Genomic DNA, 19,374 nt, shown 5'->3' with positions numbered 1-19,374 from the left:
AATAAGTCGGTCAGAGAAAGACTAATATGTTTTCACTCATATGTGAAATTTGAGAAACTTCAGAGATGAACATAGGGGAACGGAAGGGAAAATAAGATAAAAACAGAGAGGGAAGCAAACCATAAGAGACCCTTGAAAACAGAGAACAAACTGAGGGTTGATGGGTAACAGGCATTAAGGAGGACACTCTTCAGGATGAGTACTGGGTGTCATATTTAAGAGATCAATCACTACCTGAAGCCAAGACTACATGTATGTACGTATGTTAACTAACTTGAGAATTAAAAAAAAAAAAATCCCTAAAAACAAAAGACTACTAGAAAAAGGTACAAAAAATACTATGACCATCACTTAAGTTAGGATATTTCCTTTTGCATTTTGGAGATGCAAGTGATGTATAATTTTAATACAAGAAATTTCCTTTTGCATTTTAGAGTGGTAAGTGATATACAATTTTCATACAAGAAACAATAATGAAACATAGATACTAGATAGATATACACATTTCTGGCTGTATACACTAACATGTTCAATCAGTGATATGGCAAGAAATAAAGGGGAAACATATTTTACTAAAGGAAACCCTTCAATCCCATGACCTTCAGTATCTAAAATGGAAAAAATGGTGTATTACCTGTTGGTAAACCCAGTGTAAAATATCTGTCCTGTCCAGGTTTGAACTGAATGATGCGATTACAGATGTATTTGGCTGCCCATTCACTAGCCAAGTCATAGTTATCAAGAATTACGAGCCTCATTATGGTGATGAACAGTTTCCAGGACAAGTAGTTCTAACCTGAGAAAATTCCATTGTAGAACACTTTAATTTGCAGATATTCAAACAGAAATGTAATATACTAATGACTTTAAGAACATTACTTAAGAAAGACATGCGTATATATGTGTGTGTGTGTATATATATATATATATATATATATATATATAAATACAATATGTACTTTTAAAATAGCAATAACAGCTGCTCTCTTTTGAACAGACATTGGTTCTAGGCAGTGGGCTAGGTAATTTAAATGCATACAACAATCTTCTAAAGTAAATATTTACAACACCCAGTTTTAGATGAGAAGAAGGGCTCACACAATTTAACTGAGGTCACATAGTTACTAAATGACAAAGAATTCATATCAAGGCAAATTTAAGTCTTTGTAAGATAGCATAGCACACTGTCCTGACAGATATTATATAAAGCAACATGAAACAAACCTAAAGGCAAACAAAGCAGTTCTCGTTTTTTAAAGGCAAGTTAATGTTAATAATGATTACTCAGCAACCTTTAGGTTACTTACTAAAATCCAGAACTTTCTCTGTAAATACCGTAATAACCAAACCTCTCTGTGTTAAATGTTTTTATAAAAATTATGCCTGCACTTCTTAAAAATTTCTTTCAATATAGAAAGGTACAAGAGGAAGAAAAAAATCAACCCAAATCCTAACTCAGAACTAAAAAACTATTATCATTACGTATATAACATTCCAGATGTCTATTTAATGCACACATATAAATAGAATGTATAGAAATAATTTTTAATAATGAGATCATAATAGACATGCCATTTTTAATAAAAAGCATAACATTTCATTCTTTCTGAATTTAAACAAAAGAAAAAGTGAACTAAAACTGCTGATCTCTGAAGAAAAAAGAAATTCTTCATAAAAAGCAATTTTAGTTCCTTAAAAACAAAAAAAGCAATTTTAGTTCCTTAGAGAGTACTCTAAGGTTAAGACAAAATGCTGCACAAATATTAAAGATCAGAGTCATTTAAAAACTATGATTCCACTTCAGACAATGTAGACTGACCTACTACCATGAGAGATATGAAAATTGTACTCTTACACTTCCTCACAACCCCTGATTTCTGTAAAATGTATTATTTTTACATCGACAAGATTTGTAATATTTACACTGTGTTCTATAACCATAGTTTCCAGAATTTAATTCTTAGTTTCATATTTAAATGGATCTGTCACCCACACCAATCCTTTTACAAATGGCTTCAGCAATCCTGAGTTCCCATACACTTTCCATACGATAATAAATCAAATTCCTGAAATTAATGGGAATAGTAGGTGAATATACAATATACAATTCATATGAAAATACAATTCATATGAATATACAACTCATATACAGTGAATATATGAAATCGGAATGAAATTCTTGAGAACAAAATGATTCAGAGTTCTGGAATAGTAACAAGAAATTATGATCACTATGGTATAGAATTCTGGCACAGTAACAAGAGACAAATAGCATTTACAGACAATAATGTACATAGTAAGTCATAAATTCACTTCAACAAATGGACTCCGCCTGTATTTAAATTCATTAATGATCTAATGCTAGAAACAATTTCAAAGTTACACCAAGAATCAGAAATATTTTCTGGCCATAAAGAGGTATACTTACTTCTAACAAGTATGACCATCAAGAGATACACTTACTTCTAATAATATTCAGCATACTCATTATTCATAAAAAGGAAAAAAAAAACCTGTAAGGTACGGAGGGAGGGCATTAGAGCTTTCCAAGTGTTTTCTGTCTTCTGGGAATACGATCTCTTTTTCTCAGTTCAACATACTTGTGAGGGCCTATTAAACGCCAACCACCAAGTTCTGTAGTCACAAAAATGATTAAGATATGGGCCCTATTATGAAAGGGCCTGGATCACTGAATAGTCTGTGAGATAGAAATTATCATCCTCTTTTCTCAGATACAGAAAACTGCAACTCAGAAATTTATTGCTTAAGTTATAAAGCTATTAATGGTAGAGGGTCTCTCTGAGGGAAAGATCCCTGCTCCAGATGTGCTATGTAAGAATCACTTAGGATGCTCCTTAAAGATCTAGATTTCCCAGGCTCCTCTCCCTGGACACAGTGTTTCAACAGATGTGAAATGAGATCAAGGGAATCTGCACTTTTAGAAATCTCACAGGTTGATTATTAAAATCAGGCTAAATTTCAAAAAAAAAAAAGAAAAAAAAAACCACCACAGGAATCGACCTCATTAAAAGAAGTTCTTAAGTCTCTTAGATCGGGTACAGGCAAGTTTTGTTTGTTTTAAACTCCTCAGACCGCTCCGAGTTCATTACAAAAGTCTCAAATAAAACCTCCCAAGCAGAGGAAATCAGAATGTTTTTGCCACATTAATGCAGATTAAAAAAATGTGTTTTTGCCAGTTTTTGACAATCCTCATCAATCCAAACTGCTGTGGCTCTGGGCAATTCTCCGACATCAAATCCAGATAACACGCAAAAAATGACAAGGCACCCCCTCCATTCCCTCATTTTCCTCTGGTGCTGATTCATTCTGAATGTGCATTAACTTGGAGACTGGGCAGCTGAATACAAATCTCAGAACTTCAGAGCTGGATGGGAACTTCCACACGACTTAGGCTGCACAGTTAGTCTAGAATCTACACTAGCATCTAAATTTACAAAATCCCTGCTCTGTGCTTGTTTCCTACAACCTGACCTGAAAAGGTCGCTGAAGTGCTGGACGCGGAAGCCGCATCCCTGATGGGGGAGAAGCAGCAGAGAAGGCTGAGGTCCCTGCCCGGAAGGCCAGGGCTGCAAACCCACCTCAACTGCATGCCTGCTGGGCCCTATCTGTCCGCAAACTATAAGGAATACAAATGAGGATGGCTGTTACTGATTTTTAACAAGTGTCAGGAGAAAGCCGCCAGAGAAACAAAGATAGGAAGCCCCTCCCGGAGGCCCAATTCCGGAGAGCACCAACAGCCTCGGCCCACCCTCCGCCCCGCCTCAACGCTCCCGGGACCCCAATCAGCCGGGCCGCGCGTCCCCGTCTCGGCACAAAGCCCACTCGGGGGAGCAACGACCCACCCCCCGCCCCGACTACCTTTCTATGCCCCCCCCCCCCCCGCCCCGACTCACCTGTCTGCCCACCCACCCGCACTTCCGACGTTGGAACAGCGGAAACAACCAACACCCAGCAACCCTGAGCGACCCCAGCCGGCTAGAGTAGCGCGAAGCCCAAAGACCCGGATGTAACCCAAGGCGCTGAAGGAACGGCAGCGCAGCTTGAGGGTGCTGCGCATGCGCGTGCCTCTAGTTCTCTAGGGATGAGCTGTGCTGAGGTCCTGACGAATTCCGTGAGGCAGGAGCCCCATCCAACTTGGGACTCTCCGGTTCCTGGGCCATCACCTTGCCGCTATTCTTTTTATCAACTCTCAGAGGTTGAATTGAGGTAGATTCTTTGGGTTTATGAAACTTAGTATGTAGGGCTGCAGTGCTCATACATAAGCATTACTTAAGTTGTCGCTTATAATGGCAATATGAATTCATCTCTAAGCTATTGAATGTTTACTGTGCACGCACAGCTAAGAGCCTTTTATCAATAAGCTCATCAAAGTTAAGTTTGTTACATGTTGCAGAAAAGCGAAGCGTATACCTTGGGAAGCCTTGGAGTGGCTCAATAGGAATAAGCTGTAGGACACTAGGGCAGAATTCTTCCTCTACCCTTCACAGTCTTTCAGCTAGCTGGCTTAAGAATTCAATTTTTGTGACAAAGAATAACAGGAGGAAAAATAAAAGTTTTATTACCCATGCACAGAAATTGGGACCCAAAGAAATGACCAAGTCAGGCAGTTTTTATACATTTTAGACAAACACAATAAAATTGTCAGGAATTTACAGAATAAAGAAAACAGGTGTTTGGGAGCTTACTAAGGGGCTGAGGTAGTAGATTGGTCAAAATGTAACAAGGATTATTTCTGCAGCTTTCTCTACTTTAAAGTCCCTGTCTTTGGGGATAAAGGTGTCTTTTTATTTCTTAGTACAGGGAGGAGTATGGCAGAGTGGTTTCCTGCTTTGGGGGTGATACACGAGGGTCTCAGTATCCTTGCACTGGATTTTTCCCCAAGTAGCTTCAATTCAAAATAATTAATATACCATTGTGGTACATTTCCAGGCGGCTTGTCCTGGGCTCCTACAAGACTGTAATAGGATATGGACTTGTGCTGAATCATTCTAAGAGGGGTAGAGGAAGTGGAATCAGCTATGAACTGGGTATCATAGATCTTTGTTCAGGATGGGGAATGATGGAAGCACGGATAGGGAAGTTGTTGTTAAGACAGCAATCACTCAAAAGAAGGTTGGGTGGCCTTATTAATGTCCCGTTAGAAACACTGTTTAGGGTTCTGTTAGGAATAATACAATCTGACTACAATCATGGGGTGACAGGTAGACTCAAGGTACTGTTTCCTTGGACATGACAAAATTAGGATAAATGAATTGTCCGTAAACTACTTATCTGAAGTTCTGCACATGGGTTGTTAATCCAGCCTGTTTCTCAGAGTCAAATGATGCCCCCTTGCTTAAATTCTTTAGGTGAGAGTGGGTGTTGCATTCTCAATGGTATCAGGAAACTGATTTTCCTGAACTTATCAGAAGACAAGATTTCTTAGTACTAGAGCCTTGAGTTTGTTTTACAGAAGCAAATTTTGACACCTTCCCAGTACTCTACTTGTCATCTAACAAAATCTACTGTACATCTATTGTGGTCAAAAAGACCTTCAATTAATAAAAAAGAGCTTTTCAGGGAGTATTATTAGAACATAGAAAGATATTTGTGTAATGTATTCTTTCCCAATGGTTTTACTTCTTTATGTGTTTCTGACACTAGAAAAATAAGTTCTGTCTCTAAGTACTGACTATGATTAATGTGCTTTATTTGTCCTATATCATATCCTGTCTTCCTTTTCTCTCAAGTTGGTGTTTCTTACCTCTTGCAACCCATATGCCATTCTCTTTGTACCAAGATCAAAGCAAGAAGTTACTTCCATTAAAAGAAAAGTACCTAATACTAAATGGAAAAGTTACTTATGTCAAGGGCAGGGACATTTGAATTATTTATTTGTTCATTCAGTAAATACTTGCCAAGCCCCTATTATGTGCCAGACACCAACATGAGTAAAACAGACCACAGTCCTTGCTGTAAACTAAGTCTTGTGGGAATATAGAAATCACCCAGTAAATCCTAAAAAGGCCAAGTATTCTCGGTCATGAGACTATAATTAAGGTATTCCTTTATGTTTGGGGATGACCTGGGCATAGAAAGGATCTGTGTCTTCTCCAAATAAAGCCCCCAAGGGATGGCAGGATTAACAGAAAGGTCCCCTGAACCAAGGCTTTGGATGAAGAGTTTAGAAGAAAAATTTTAATAGGCTGTCACCCGAGGAAAGTGACAAATTTACAGTAGTATAGGAGCATTATAGTAGAGGTGGCTATGTAAGTGACAGGAAAATGTGCCTGATGACAACACTGGTCTACTACAGGGCACTGAGAAAAGCATCAGGCAACAGTCATACCTGTAATCCTGAGTAACTGATGTATAGCTGAGGTTAGCTGACATAGAGCCTGAAGTGGTATTTTAGTTAACATGGATCATGCCAATGGAGACCAATGGACAAAAAATGTTTCAGCAGGTATCAATTGGGATATATACTAAGAGACTAAAAATACACAGGTAGAGATGACTATCATTTTAGTGGATAGCAGAGAAGAGAAAATGACACCAGTTACAGATGCCTCCATGGATGTAAACACCAGTGGTCTCTCTACCTTAGATGCCATCCTGTATCAAAGGTAGGGACGAGGGATACTCAGAAAGGACAACATTTATATTTGAAATGACTAAGTAAATACTAAGACAATTTAGTGAACCTGAAAATAATTAAGTTTCCTGTTGTCATGAGAATGGGGCTTGAGGGAAAGCTTTAAGTAAAAGTTTTATTAAAGACGTAGGTTACATAGATATATTAAAAGTCAGACTGGCATATTGGAATTTACAGCTTATGAGATTTCTGTATGCTACAGGATGTTTTAGTAGGGTATACCATGATCAAATTTGTATGCAAAACAAAAATTGTCCTATATGCCTGTAAAATATAGGTTGAAGTTGTATCAGGAGTAGATCAGGGTAAGCTGGATTTTTTCAGAAAGAGAATACAGAGGAGGACTTTTTAAGCCCAGGAAATAGCTTGCACAAGGTATGCATACAGAAAAGGAAAAAGGATGCATAGGGAATTCTGAACGACTTCATTAACTAGCAGAAATTGAATCTCGAGAGAGAGATGGAGATGAAATGAAGTACCTCGTAGACTATGCATAGGACTTACACTTTTTACTGTAGTCAGTGGGGAGCCATGTAAACTTTATGAATGCGGTAAGAGACTAACAGATTGGGTTTTAGGAAGAGGTAGAATGGCAAGGATTGTATTGTAGAAACAAAGATCCAGACATAGAAAGATTAGGCTCATTTTGTATTTTACCTGACCCACCTCTAGTATCAGGAATTTCACTAAGGCTGATAGTTTTTATTATTTTTTTTAAATCAAGAATGGACATTAGGTTTTTACCAAATACTCCCTGTATCTATTGAAACAATGGTGTGGTTTTCCATTTTAGTCTGTTGATGAATCATAGTGATTGATTTTTGAATGTTAAATATACCTTGCATTGCTGAGACAAACCTGGCTTGGGCATGGTTTTTCTTGGTCATGGTCTTTCAACCGGAAACTACTAAACACTTGGCAGTGAAGTTTTTGACAAATGCTCTTTCCCCCCAGGACTAGCTGTAGCCCTAGAGGAGAATTCTGAGTTTGACAAGATACAGACAGGACTTTCAGTGGCTTTTTTTCAAGGCATGTCCAGTATTTCCATAGTAAGCGTCTTTTCCATAGGCATGCCCACACATTTTCACTGCATAACTAATAATTGCAGTGAATTGGCCATAAGGAAATTTTTCCATAAAAGATTAAAAAAAAAAAAAAGAACTGGTTGACAGTTTGGTTTCATCAACTGGTTGAAGTTTGGTTTCATTTCATTTCTCTATTAGCACACTACTCCCATTTTTGTATGATAAAAATCTGAACCCGTATAGTAGAATAGAGTGTCGATCTCACTTTTTTTTTTTTACTGTTTATTTATTTTTGAGAGAGAGAGAGCCTGAAATGGGGCTCGAATTCACAAATCGTGAGATAATGACCTGAGGCAAAATCAAGAGTTAGATGCTTAACTGACCACATCACCCAGGCACCCTGTGAACTCACATTTTCCATAGATCTTTGCAACACCCATTAATGGACATATGACAATATGCCAAGAGCAAACAATAGCATTGAAGACTTTCACAGCACAATACAACACTCAAGTTACAAATATGCATCCTAGTATCTGGAAACTGATACCTCTCTTAATGAAGGAAGAAATTTGAGCTAAAAAAAAATGTGATGCTGAAAAAGAAGACAAATTAACAAGCAAAAAAAAAATGTATAGTACTATGAATGAAAGACTTTGAAGAAAAGTGCTTAGTTACAATGCACCAAAATAAAATCGGTGCTTATTTGCACAACATTGACATGAATCTACACACATTTAAGTATATATTTCATATTTCACAAGTCTTTTTAATTTTGTTACTTTTTGTGTTTCATTATGTCTTTTTTAATGAATGACTTTTTATTTTTTTATGATTTTATCTTTTACAGCAAAATTGCCTTATGGCCAATTAGTTATGTGGTGAGAATGCTTATAGTGAAACTACCTAGAATGTGTGAATAGACCACTTTGTCATTCTGAAAGGATCTTCTTTATCCACAGTGGTACTCTGCTCTCCTATCTCTTTGACATTAATATCACCATTCTAACTTTCTTTTCATTAGTGTTCAAATGGTAAGTATTTTCCATTCTTTTACTTTTAACCTATCCATGTATTTATGTTTTGTTTCTTTAAAAAAGAACTACATTGATTGAGGTATGAGTGATATACAAAAACTGCACATATCTAATGTATACAATTTGATACGTCTGGGTATATGCATACACCCATGAAACCATCATCACCATCAAGGAAATAAACATTCCATCACCTTTAAAAGTTTTCTTCCCTGCTCCCTAGTTTTTTGTGTGGTTAGAACAGTTAATGTGAATTCTACCCTCTTAATAATTTTTTTAATATTATACACAGTATATTACACAGTGCATCTCTAGAACCTATTTATCTTGTATAACTGAAATCTTAACATTAAACAAAAAAAAATTGCCATTTCCTCCTGTCCCCAGCCTTTGGTAGGCAGCTTCTATGAGTTTGGCTATTTTAGACACCTCATATAAAGTAGAGCCAGGCAGTGTTTGCCCTTTTGTTACTGGCTTAACTTTTTTAGCATTATGTGCCTCAGGTTCATTCATGTCATTGCATAGGCAGAATTTCCTTCATTGCAAGACTCAGTGCTATTCCATTGTATGTATATATCACATTTTTAATCCATTCATCTGTTGATGAACCTTTAGGTTAGTTTTTTATTTGAGGTATTCTGAATAGTGCTGCAATGAACTTGGGACTGCAGCTATCTCTTAGAGATTCTGATCTCTGTTCTTTTGGATATATATCCAGAAGTGAGATTGTTGGATCAGATGGTAGTTATATTTCAAGTTTTTGAAGAATCTGCATACTGTTTCCATAGTGGCTGGACTATTTTACTTCACACCAACAGTGTCCAAAAGTTCCAATTTCTCTACACTCTTACTAACATTTGTTATATTGTTTGTTTGTGGATAAAGCCATCCTAACTGGTATAACATGATATCACATTATGGTTTTGATATGCATTTTCCTCATGATTAGTGATATTGAGCACATTTTCACATTGCCTGTTTCTGTGTCTTCTTTGGAGAAATGTCTATGCAAATCTATTGCTCATTATTTAAGTGAGTTATTTGTTATCTAATTATAGAGTTGTTGGAGTTCCTTATATATTTTGGATACCAGCTTCTTATCAGATAATTGGTTTGCAGATATTTCCCCCCATTCTTTAGACTGTCTTTTTATTCTGTTGATTATTTCCTTTTCTGTCTAGAAATTCTGGGGTTTATAGAGTCCTGCTTGTTTTGTTTTGTTTTTTTGCCTGTGTTTTTGGTATATCCAAGAAATCATCGCCAAACCAATGTCAAGAAGCTTTTCCTATGTGTTTTCTTACAGGAGTTTTACAATTTTAAATTTTAAATTTTAAATGTAAGTCTTGAATCTATTTGGAGTTGATTTTTGTGTCAAATTTCGATTTTGCATGTGGATATCCAGCTTTCCCAGCATCATTTGTTGAAAAGACTATTCTTTCCCCATTGATTCTTGGTTCCTTTATTAAAGATCAGTTGACTGTGTGATGTATGCATAGGCTTTTTTCCTGGCTCTCTATTCTGTTTCATTTGCCTATATAACTATCTTATACCAGTTCCAAACTATTTTAATTACTATAATTTTGTATTACATTTTGAAATTGGGAGGTGTGATGCCTCCAGGATTGTTCTTTTTCTTATTGCTCTGGCTATTTGGAGACATTGTGGTCTAATATGAATTTTAGGATTGTTTTTGTTTGTTTTGCTTTATTTTTATTTTTTTAATGCTTATTTATTTTTGAGAGGGGGCGGGGCAGAGAAAGAGGGAAACACAGAAACTGATGCAGGCTCCAAACTCTGAGCTCTCAGCTCAGAGTGGGGCTGGAACTCACAAACTGCAAGATCATGACTTGAGTGTGGTCCAACACTCAACTGACTGAGCCACCCGGGCACCCCAGGATTGGTTTTTTTTTCTATTTCTATAAAAAATGCCATTGGGATTTGGATGAGTATAGCATTGAATCTATACATTGCTTTGGGTTGTATGGATTTTTTTTAAAGTTTATTTTGAGAAAGAGAGAAAGCGTAAATGGTGGTGGGCCAGAGAAAGAAGAGAAGGAGAATCCCAAGCAGGCTCCACATGGTCATCTCCAAAGTGGGGCTGGAACTCAGGAACCATGAGATCATGACCTGAGCCAAATTCAGCCACTTAACCAACTGAGCCACCCAGGTACCCCAGGTTGTCTGGACATTTTAACAATACTACGTCTTCCAGTCCATTAACATGAGATATCTTTTTATTTGTTTTTGTCTTCTTTCATCAGTCTATTGTAGTTTAAAATGTATGTCTTTCACCTGCTTGGTTAAATTTATTCCTAATTATTTTATTCTTTTTGATAATATTGAGAATGGGATTGTTAATTTCCTTTTTTGGATAGTTCTTTATTAATGTAAAGATATGCAACTAATTTTTATATATTGGTGTTACATCCTATAACTTCACTGAATTCATTTATTAGTTTTGACAGTTTGTGGTATCTTTAGAGTTTCTGCGTATAAAATGAGGTCATCTGCAAACAGAGATAATTTCCTTTTTCCTTTAAAATTTGGAAGCCTTTTATTTCTTTTTCTTGCCTAATTGCTCTTGCTAGGACTTTCAGTATTATGTTTAGAAGTAGTGAGAGTAGGCATCCTTGTGTTGTTTCTGATCTTAGAAAAAAAGCTTTCAGTTTTTTACCATTGAATATGATGTTAGCATGTGGTTTATCGTATATGGCCTTTATTATGTTCAGGTAAATACCTGAACTTATTATTTCATTCCTTCTGCTAACTTTGTGCTTGATTTATTCTTCTTTTTCCAGTTCTTTTGGGGTGTAAAGTTAGGTTGTAAATTTGAGAACTTTTTTCTTTTCTAATATAGGCATTTTTGACTATATACATCCTTCTTAGAACTCCTTGTGTTGCATCCCATGTATTTTGGTATGTTGTGTTTTCATTTTCATTTGTCTCAAGATATTTTTTGACTTCTCTTTTTATTTCTTCTTTGGTCTCTTTATTATTCAGGAAGATATTGTTTAATGTCCAAATATTTGTGAATTTTCCTTCTGCTATGGTTTCTAGTTTTAGTCCATTATGGTTGGAGAAGATACTTGGTATGTTTTCAACTTCTTAAGTCTGTTATGACATGTATTGTGAACTAACAAAATGCAGGGTATTTTCCAATTTGGACATTGTAGATTTTATATCTAAACATTTGGTTTGAGGGTTTTTTTATATTGTCCATGTTTCTACTTAACATATTCAATCTTTAGTTTCTTGAACATGTGGAATATAAGTCTAATAACTGCTTTAATTTCCTTGTCTAAGTTTATCACTTGTGTTATATCTGGTTCTCTTTCAATTGATTGATTTTTCTCCTTATTATGGTTCCTATTTTCCTGTTTATTTGCATTCTTGGTAATTTTTTTTTGACTTTCACATCATGAAGTTTACCTTCTTGTGTGCTGGTTATTACTATTATCTAAAACTATCTTTGAGATTTGTTCTGGGACATGGCTAAGCTACTTAGAAATAGTTTCCTCCCTTTGGGTCTTGCTTTTAAGCTTTCTAAGGTAGGAATAGAGCAGGGGTTTTACTAAAGTTAATATCCCCTACTTGTAAAGCAAGAACCTTATTAGTATTATAACCTTACCTCATGAATTATGATATTTCTATTCTAGTTGTGGAAACAGGAACTATGTCTGTTCCTATGTATGCTTCAGACCTGGTTCCCTCTAATCCTTTCAGGTGGTTCTCAGCCTCGAGTAGTTTCCTCACAAGTTTGTACTGATTGGTACTGAACTAAATATTCTGGGAACATTCCAGAGATCTTTTGAGTTCTCTGTGCATTTTGCTGTTCTTTGGTACTCTACCTTACCAACTGTGGCTACAATGGCTTTCTTGGACTCCCAACTCTCTCTTGAACACAAAGAGACCATGAGTCTCCGCCTGAGTTCTGTTTCCTTGTGTTACATTGTGGGAATTTTCTCCAGGCATTAAGTTGGGACAATCTCGGGGCTCACTGTTTCCCATTACTCCAGGATTACTGTCCTTCATTGACTAATGTGCAGTGTTTTGAGAGCTGTTATTTCGTACATTTTGTCCATTTTTTTTTGTGTAAATCAGAAAGGTGAATCAGATCTCTCCGAATCCATCTCAGCTAGTTCTAAAGAATGGTTGGATCCTTGAAATACCATTTAATGAAATTTTATTACTCCAGTTCTGTCTAATGCTGAGAAGTGAGTTGCTGTGGCTAGTGGAAAAGTAATACATTTTCTTCTGTCAATGTTACAACCTATTTGTTTCCTATAGAAGTGACTATTAAACTTTCAGAGACGTCTTCATTAGAAAGTCATTATCAGGGATTATTTATAGCTAAACATAAAAATCAATAAAAAACATGTTATGTTCATGGAATCAAGATCAAATTCCTCAGCCAATAAAAATAAAAAAGATTTTATTTGAAAGTTTTATACAAAATTAAAATTTAGTATCTTTTTTAATGCTATATATATGCCATTTTTCTTTTCTGAATTATGTAATATAAAGAAGTTAATACAATTTTCCAGTAGTTTGTCATAAATGTCTTCAAAACTCCTCTAGTTTACTTCAGTGTGCTGTATGTGTATGATCTTTTTTAATGTGTCCTATTACATGAAAACATTTGTAAGCTCTTACATGGAAAGTGAGTCTAAATCTTGAATGATCTTTTGCTGTAAGTAGCAACTGGAGAGATAGGAATTAGCATGATTGAGCTCATGAGTGTTGTTGGGGGCACCCAGAAAGTTTATGTGTGCATGCATGTGTGTTTTAATTTTAGAGTTTATAATTAAAGCAAAAGTAAGGTCTGATTTGATTCATAAAGGAGATAATTTTATGGTCATTATTACTGTATATCTTGTGGCATACTGATTGCAGAAATGGCTTCAATTCTCTATCTTTCCTTATATCTGCACCTTTTCTGATATGATTGGGCATGGTGGTGGCTTATTTCACATCATTGTTATAGCAATTGCTAACTGATATACATCTGTTGCAATGCATTGGAGAAAGAATGTGATCATGTATGGATCCCTCCACACTCAAACATGATGACAAAACTTGTACAGTTGTTGGAAATACCTGCTGAAGTGGGTTTCATGACTTCCAAGCAGAGATGTTGTCTTCCCTTTTGCATCACACAGGAGTAAATGTTCCACAAATTAAGTTCTTTGGTTCAAGACTTAGACCTCCAAAGAGAAAGCAGGCATTGCAGGAGCATTAAGGGTTGACAAGATTTCATTCATGATTTTAGTAAGATATTTAAATATAAACAGTAAGATGGGCAAAAGCATTCCTAAGGGAAAATGGAAAATGCTCATATCATTCATTTCTTTTTTTTTTTAAATTTTTTTCTTTCAACGTTTATTTATTTTTGGGACGGAGAGAGACAGAGCATGAATGGGGGAGGGGGCAGAGAGAGGGAGACACAGAATCGGAAACAGGCTCCAGGCTCTGAGCCATCAGCCCAGAGCCTGACGCGGGGCTCGAACTCACGGACCGTGAGATCGTGACCTGGCTGAAGTCGGACGCTTAACCGACTGCGCCACCCAGGCGCCCCGCATATCATTCATTTCTTAAAGAAAATTTACAAGGTCTGAGAGGGCAGTGGGGACATTTAGATATTTTAATGTAAATGGGAGTTTTAGTCAGTCATTTAGTTGTAAAGAGAGACTGGGGAACTTGATTTAAAGCTATGTTTCCATAGCAGGCTCATTGTTTTAAATTAGAATTTAAGTTTATGTGGGGTCATTTGGGCTTTGATACACGAAGAAGAAGCATTAAAGTCACCACTCATAGGACTAGCCTTAACTAGATACTCCCCCAAAACATTGCAGTAGAATAAGACAACACTCTTACAGTAAGAGTAAGAGGAATTGAGCAATTGATTAAATGAGAAATGCCTGGTGGGTCTTCCCACTTAGGAATGACAGCACAATCTCCTGATTTAACTGCTAAGTGTGAAAAAATAGTCTTTGTGTAATCAAAAGCTAGAATGGATGAGTATTGATTTAAATGCTTCATTAAAGTCAAATTCTCCCAAATATGCCTGCCATGGTTTGTATCTTATATTTGTATTCATTATAGGAAGGTTAATTCTGGGCTACATAATATGTCATCAATATGTAGCCATCACAATCGATTGGCCATTCCTTTAATAAAAGCAAGGACTTTTGTTTTTGAAAGCCACAAAAACCAGGTAATAAGATTTGAGGAATTTATATCAGCACTGAGATTTTTCTTATTTTTTTAGATAAGATTCATAAAAATGCAGATGGTAAGAACATATAATGAGATTTAGGGAATTTTAGTTTTAATAACATAGACTAAAGTATTTCTCTTGTTGGTAATATAATAAAGAAAGTCTTCCTGGGATTATAAACTGTGAAATTATAGCCTGAGAGACTTCTCAATGACAACTAACGCTGAGATTAAATAACAGCTTTAGAATTAAACATCACAACGTACTTTATTGAAGATTATATCTTTGTAAATAATAGCTATAATGCTAAGTCAGTGTGTTATGAAATTTTTATCACTAGAAGTTAAGGAGAAAAGTTTAGGGCCAAACTGAATCAATAATTTAACATTGTAGGCTTAAGAAATTATTGACAATATTTCTTTTGTAACTGGTACAACTATTTGTACCATATAATGAAATGTTTAACCTTCATACACAGATTTTCACATAGAATTTACACTTCTGTAGTAATTAAAATACGTCCTAAATAATCTCCTTGAAAATAAGGACTTTGTAGGTCTTATCCACAGGTGTATCCTCAGCATAGGACCCAGCATAGAACTTGCAACGTAGTGGGTGTTAGTTTTCATCATTTTTCAATTTAAAATGGGAGCTGCTGTGCTCCACTTATACACAAGAGGGCATGATTGAACCTGATATCCAATAGGCTGTGCTGATAGCAGCGTTTTCTTATAGTGTGGGTTTTGTTTTTTTCCAGCTGTTCTTTATAGATAGCAGCTCATTCTGGCTGACCTTCTAAAGCACAGCCATAACAGAAAATAGAGACTATAAAAAAGTCCATTAAACTGAAATTTACTATAATATAAAACTTAGTATCTACTTTCATGTATAATATTTTAAAGATTTACCAGAGAACAGAAAAAGAAAAACATAAAATAGAGTGATATAAAATTTTAGGATCTTGTTTTGTGAATAGCAACTCTTCCACATGAGCTGGGACTCTGTCTCAGATCACTGCCACAGGAATTGGCTTTTATTTGGTTAGCATATTCCTTAAATTTCATTTTTCTCCATTTTTGGGAGTAGTGAACTAAAGGAAATTAATGTAAGAAAATTAACCTTAATAAATAAGTATGCATTCTTCATAATATAAAATAGTGATAAAAAGCAAAAGGTAGAACTGAGAAGTGACTCTCAATATTTTATATGTGGGGAGAAGGAGAGAGCTCTACTGACCATCCCAGGTTTTTGGCAGGTGACTGTGCTGGTTCTACAGTGATCCAAGGCACAAACACTTCCTGGCTGTTGTATGTTACAGTTGTATTATTGATCATTCATACTCTCCTGTCTTTCAGCTCCTTCCTGTGGGCTTACATTGCCCTCATAAACAAATAACAGCATAAGAAATAACTTTTAAAAACCCTATTTCTTTCTAACTACCCCACTATGTGTTTTTCTTTCTTGGCAAAGGTTACTGTGACATATTTGTTGCTCATATTGGTAGGCACTCTTCATGTTACTTGATTTCTGGGAAGCACTTAGTACCATCAAACTCTCTTCCATCTTAAAATATTTATCTCTCCTGCTTTCTTTATTACTTTCATGGACCTTCCTTTTCAATCTCTCAAATGGGATTCTCTTTCTAATATTTCCTCTTTGGCTCTCTTCTCTAACTGATTCACACACTGTCTCTGGACAAACACTTTTTCTCTGTGACTTCAGTTATATAGTCTCAAACTTATAACTCTAGCTTAATTCTCAATCTTGAATTCTAGACCCCTATGAAACTGAGCTAGGGGCTTTCTAACTAGAAATTCAAATGTGTTCAAATGTGTTCTTCAAAGAATGTGTTCCCTGCCCCAAACCTGTTCCTCTTGCATTGCTTAGCTCAGTGAATGGCAGTACCATCTGGACAATGGTCCAAGCCAGGTGTCTAAGCAGTTATTTTAATTTCTTCTTTCTCAGCCTCCATATCTAATCAGCCACTCTGGAAGATGCTATTGGTTGTCTCTCCATAGCCAATCCTAGGCTTCTTTTCACTGCTATTAGAACCTTCCTACCATTATAGAGGCTAAAAGGGCCAGATTTCATTTCCTCAACTTTACTTGCATTTAAGGCATGGACATTTGGCCCAATCTGGTTAATGAAACATGAGGGGAAACCTACTTTAAGGCTTCTGGGAAAGACCTTTCTCTCCTTCCTGTTATGGGCATTACTGTTTGAGGATGTGATGTTCCAAGCTGCTGCTTGAGCAAGGCATATAGAAGTCAATAGAGTTCTGACAGGGATGTAGCAACTGTGCCTATCTCCATTCTTTTTATAGAAGTGAGGGATCCCTAATTTTTCTCTTACTTAAAGTTGAAATTATTCTAACTCAAAGATGTAAAAATATGACTTGAATGTCAATTGATTTTAGTTCCAAAATGTCTGTTAAATCTGTGCCTTTCTCTCAGATCCATTTGTTAATACTTTTATTTGAGCCTTTATAATTTTTTATTTGGATTGCTGCAACAGCAGTCTGACTGATTTATCTTCTTCCACTCTTGTTTCGTCTTTTCCAGTCCAATTTTCTCTCCAGTACAAGAGGGATTTTAATTTCAAACTTAAAGCCAGATCATGGTTCTGCTCTTGTTACAAAAATTTTCAATGATTTTTCTTACTTAATAGTTATGGCTAAGTGGTCAAACAGCCCTTAGGCAGCAGCCACTACTTCAGTTGATAGACTGACCTGGTTCCTACATTTCCATAAATTTGTTCAGTAAAGAAACACTGAGCTTAAGTGGATCAAGACAGTTAATTACTCATGGGGCATCAGGCATCACGAACTTCATGACTGCATTGGTCCCTCCTGTGCTCCCTTAATCACCTGTGGGTGATGCAAAACAGGTCTTGGTAGACATCGTGCATACAATGGGCTTGTGTCACAGCTGAGGAACACTGAGTTTAGGAAACCAGTTACAAGGGAGTTCCAAGCTGCAGGCCAATCTGTTCAATCTTTGCTTCCAAGGGAGACATTACTTTAATTATCTTGATCAGGAAACAAATCAGCCTTTCAACCTGAAGAGAGACACTCTCTCCAGTTTCTAAGGATGTAGGGTGTGTAAACATCCTTAAAAAGGTAATATGAGACATGTAGAAATGCAATGGAAAATTGCTTTAAACAGTTAGGAGCTGGGTTTAGGAATCAAACTGATCTAGAATTAAATTTGAATGTCAATGGCTTCCAAATCTATTTGTCCAGCCCAGAGTCTTTCCGCTAAACTCCAATCTGGCACATACAACTTCCTACTTGACAAGTACATATAATATCAAATTTACCATATCCAAATCTAAGCTCCTGGTATTTCCCACCAAACCTCTTTCTCCCAAAGACTAATGGCAACTTATCTTTCTGGTTGCTCAAGCTTCAAATCTTGCTGCTATTTTTGATTCTTCTCTTTTTCCTGTACCCCATATTCAGTCCATCTGCAAATCCTGTTGGCTCTATTTTGAAATACTATGTTGAGATATCTTGCCACTTCTGTGTTGCTAACACAAGGCTTTACATTCTGATGTCTAGGCTATTGAAGACATGTTCTCACCTGCCTCTCTCCTTCCTCTCTTCAGATTGTGTTTGACTTCTCCAGAGTGATCCTGTTAAAACATGTCTTCCCAGGATCAAAACCCAATTTTTGTAATCAGGAACAAATGCCAAAGACCTGACTATGAAGTATAGGAGCTGCCCCTCTCCACCATTACCATCCAGATTTCATCTACTGTTGTTCTTCCCTCCTCCACTTGGCTTTAGCCACACCAACCTGCCATCTCAGCACCTTTCTGTTTGCTGTTTATCTTCCTTAGATACTTTTCCCTTCAATGTCTGCGAGTCCAATTCCTTCACTGCCTTTAGGCAATTACTCCAGTGTTGCCTTCTCTCGTATATTCACTGCCTACTCAACAAATATACTTGGATGCCTAACAAGTATATGGATGCCTAACAATATATATACTTGGATGCCTAATATATATACTTGGATGCCTAACAAGTATGTCAAATTTAACATGTTCAACATGAGGAATTTGTTGATTATCTTAATCAAAATTTCAATCTCACTTTCTTCTATTTTATTTCCATGTTTCATTTATTTTCATTGGCATTTATCATGATCTATTATATATATATATATATATATAGTGTAATACATAATATAATAATATAAAACAAAATGAGCAAGATAAAATATATATATGTACATATATATATATATATATATATACATATATATGTGTATATATGTACTTTTTATCTTGTTCATTTTCTGTTTCCCTTTCTATAATGTAAGTTTCTCAAAGGTAGGTATTTTTATCTTTTGTCTTCACTACTGTAACCTCAGGATCTGGAACATGTCTCATACACAGTAGGTGCTCAATGATAAATCCATGAAAACAATGAATGACCTA

General features: G+C 36.1%; 1 protein-coding gene across 2 annotated transcripts in view; it reads right to left on the bottom strand.

Annotated features, from left to right (window-relative positions):
• Positions 1-4,085, bottom strand: part of GNPDA2 (glucosamine-6-phosphate deaminase 2) — a 30,988-nt gene extending 26,903 nt beyond the window's left edge. Inside the window, exons 1-2 of one of the 2 annotated variants that reach the window (XM_043572746.1) lie at positions 3,915-4,085; positions 635-796 (exon numbers count right to left, since the gene is read on the bottom strand). In XM_043572746.1, the coding sequence (XP_043428681.1) occupies positions 635-758 (124 nt within the window). In that variant the 5' untranslated portion in view covers positions 759-796; positions 3,915-4,085. The remainder of the gene's footprint in view (positions 1-634; positions 797-3,914) is intronic. The other variant, XM_043572747.1, reaches the window with a different exon arrangement.
• Positions 4,086-19,374: the final 15,289 nt, after the last annotated feature.

The sequence above is a fragment of the Prionailurus bengalensis genome, chromosome B1 (assembly GCF_016509475.1).
Source record: "Prionailurus bengalensis isolate Pbe53 chromosome B1, Fcat_Pben_1.1_paternal_pri, whole genome shotgun sequence".
Classification (NCBI taxonomy): Eukaryota; Metazoa; Chordata; class Mammalia; order Carnivora; family Felidae; genus Prionailurus; species Prionailurus bengalensis.
This window is presented reverse-complemented; position numbering and strand designations above follow the sequence as displayed.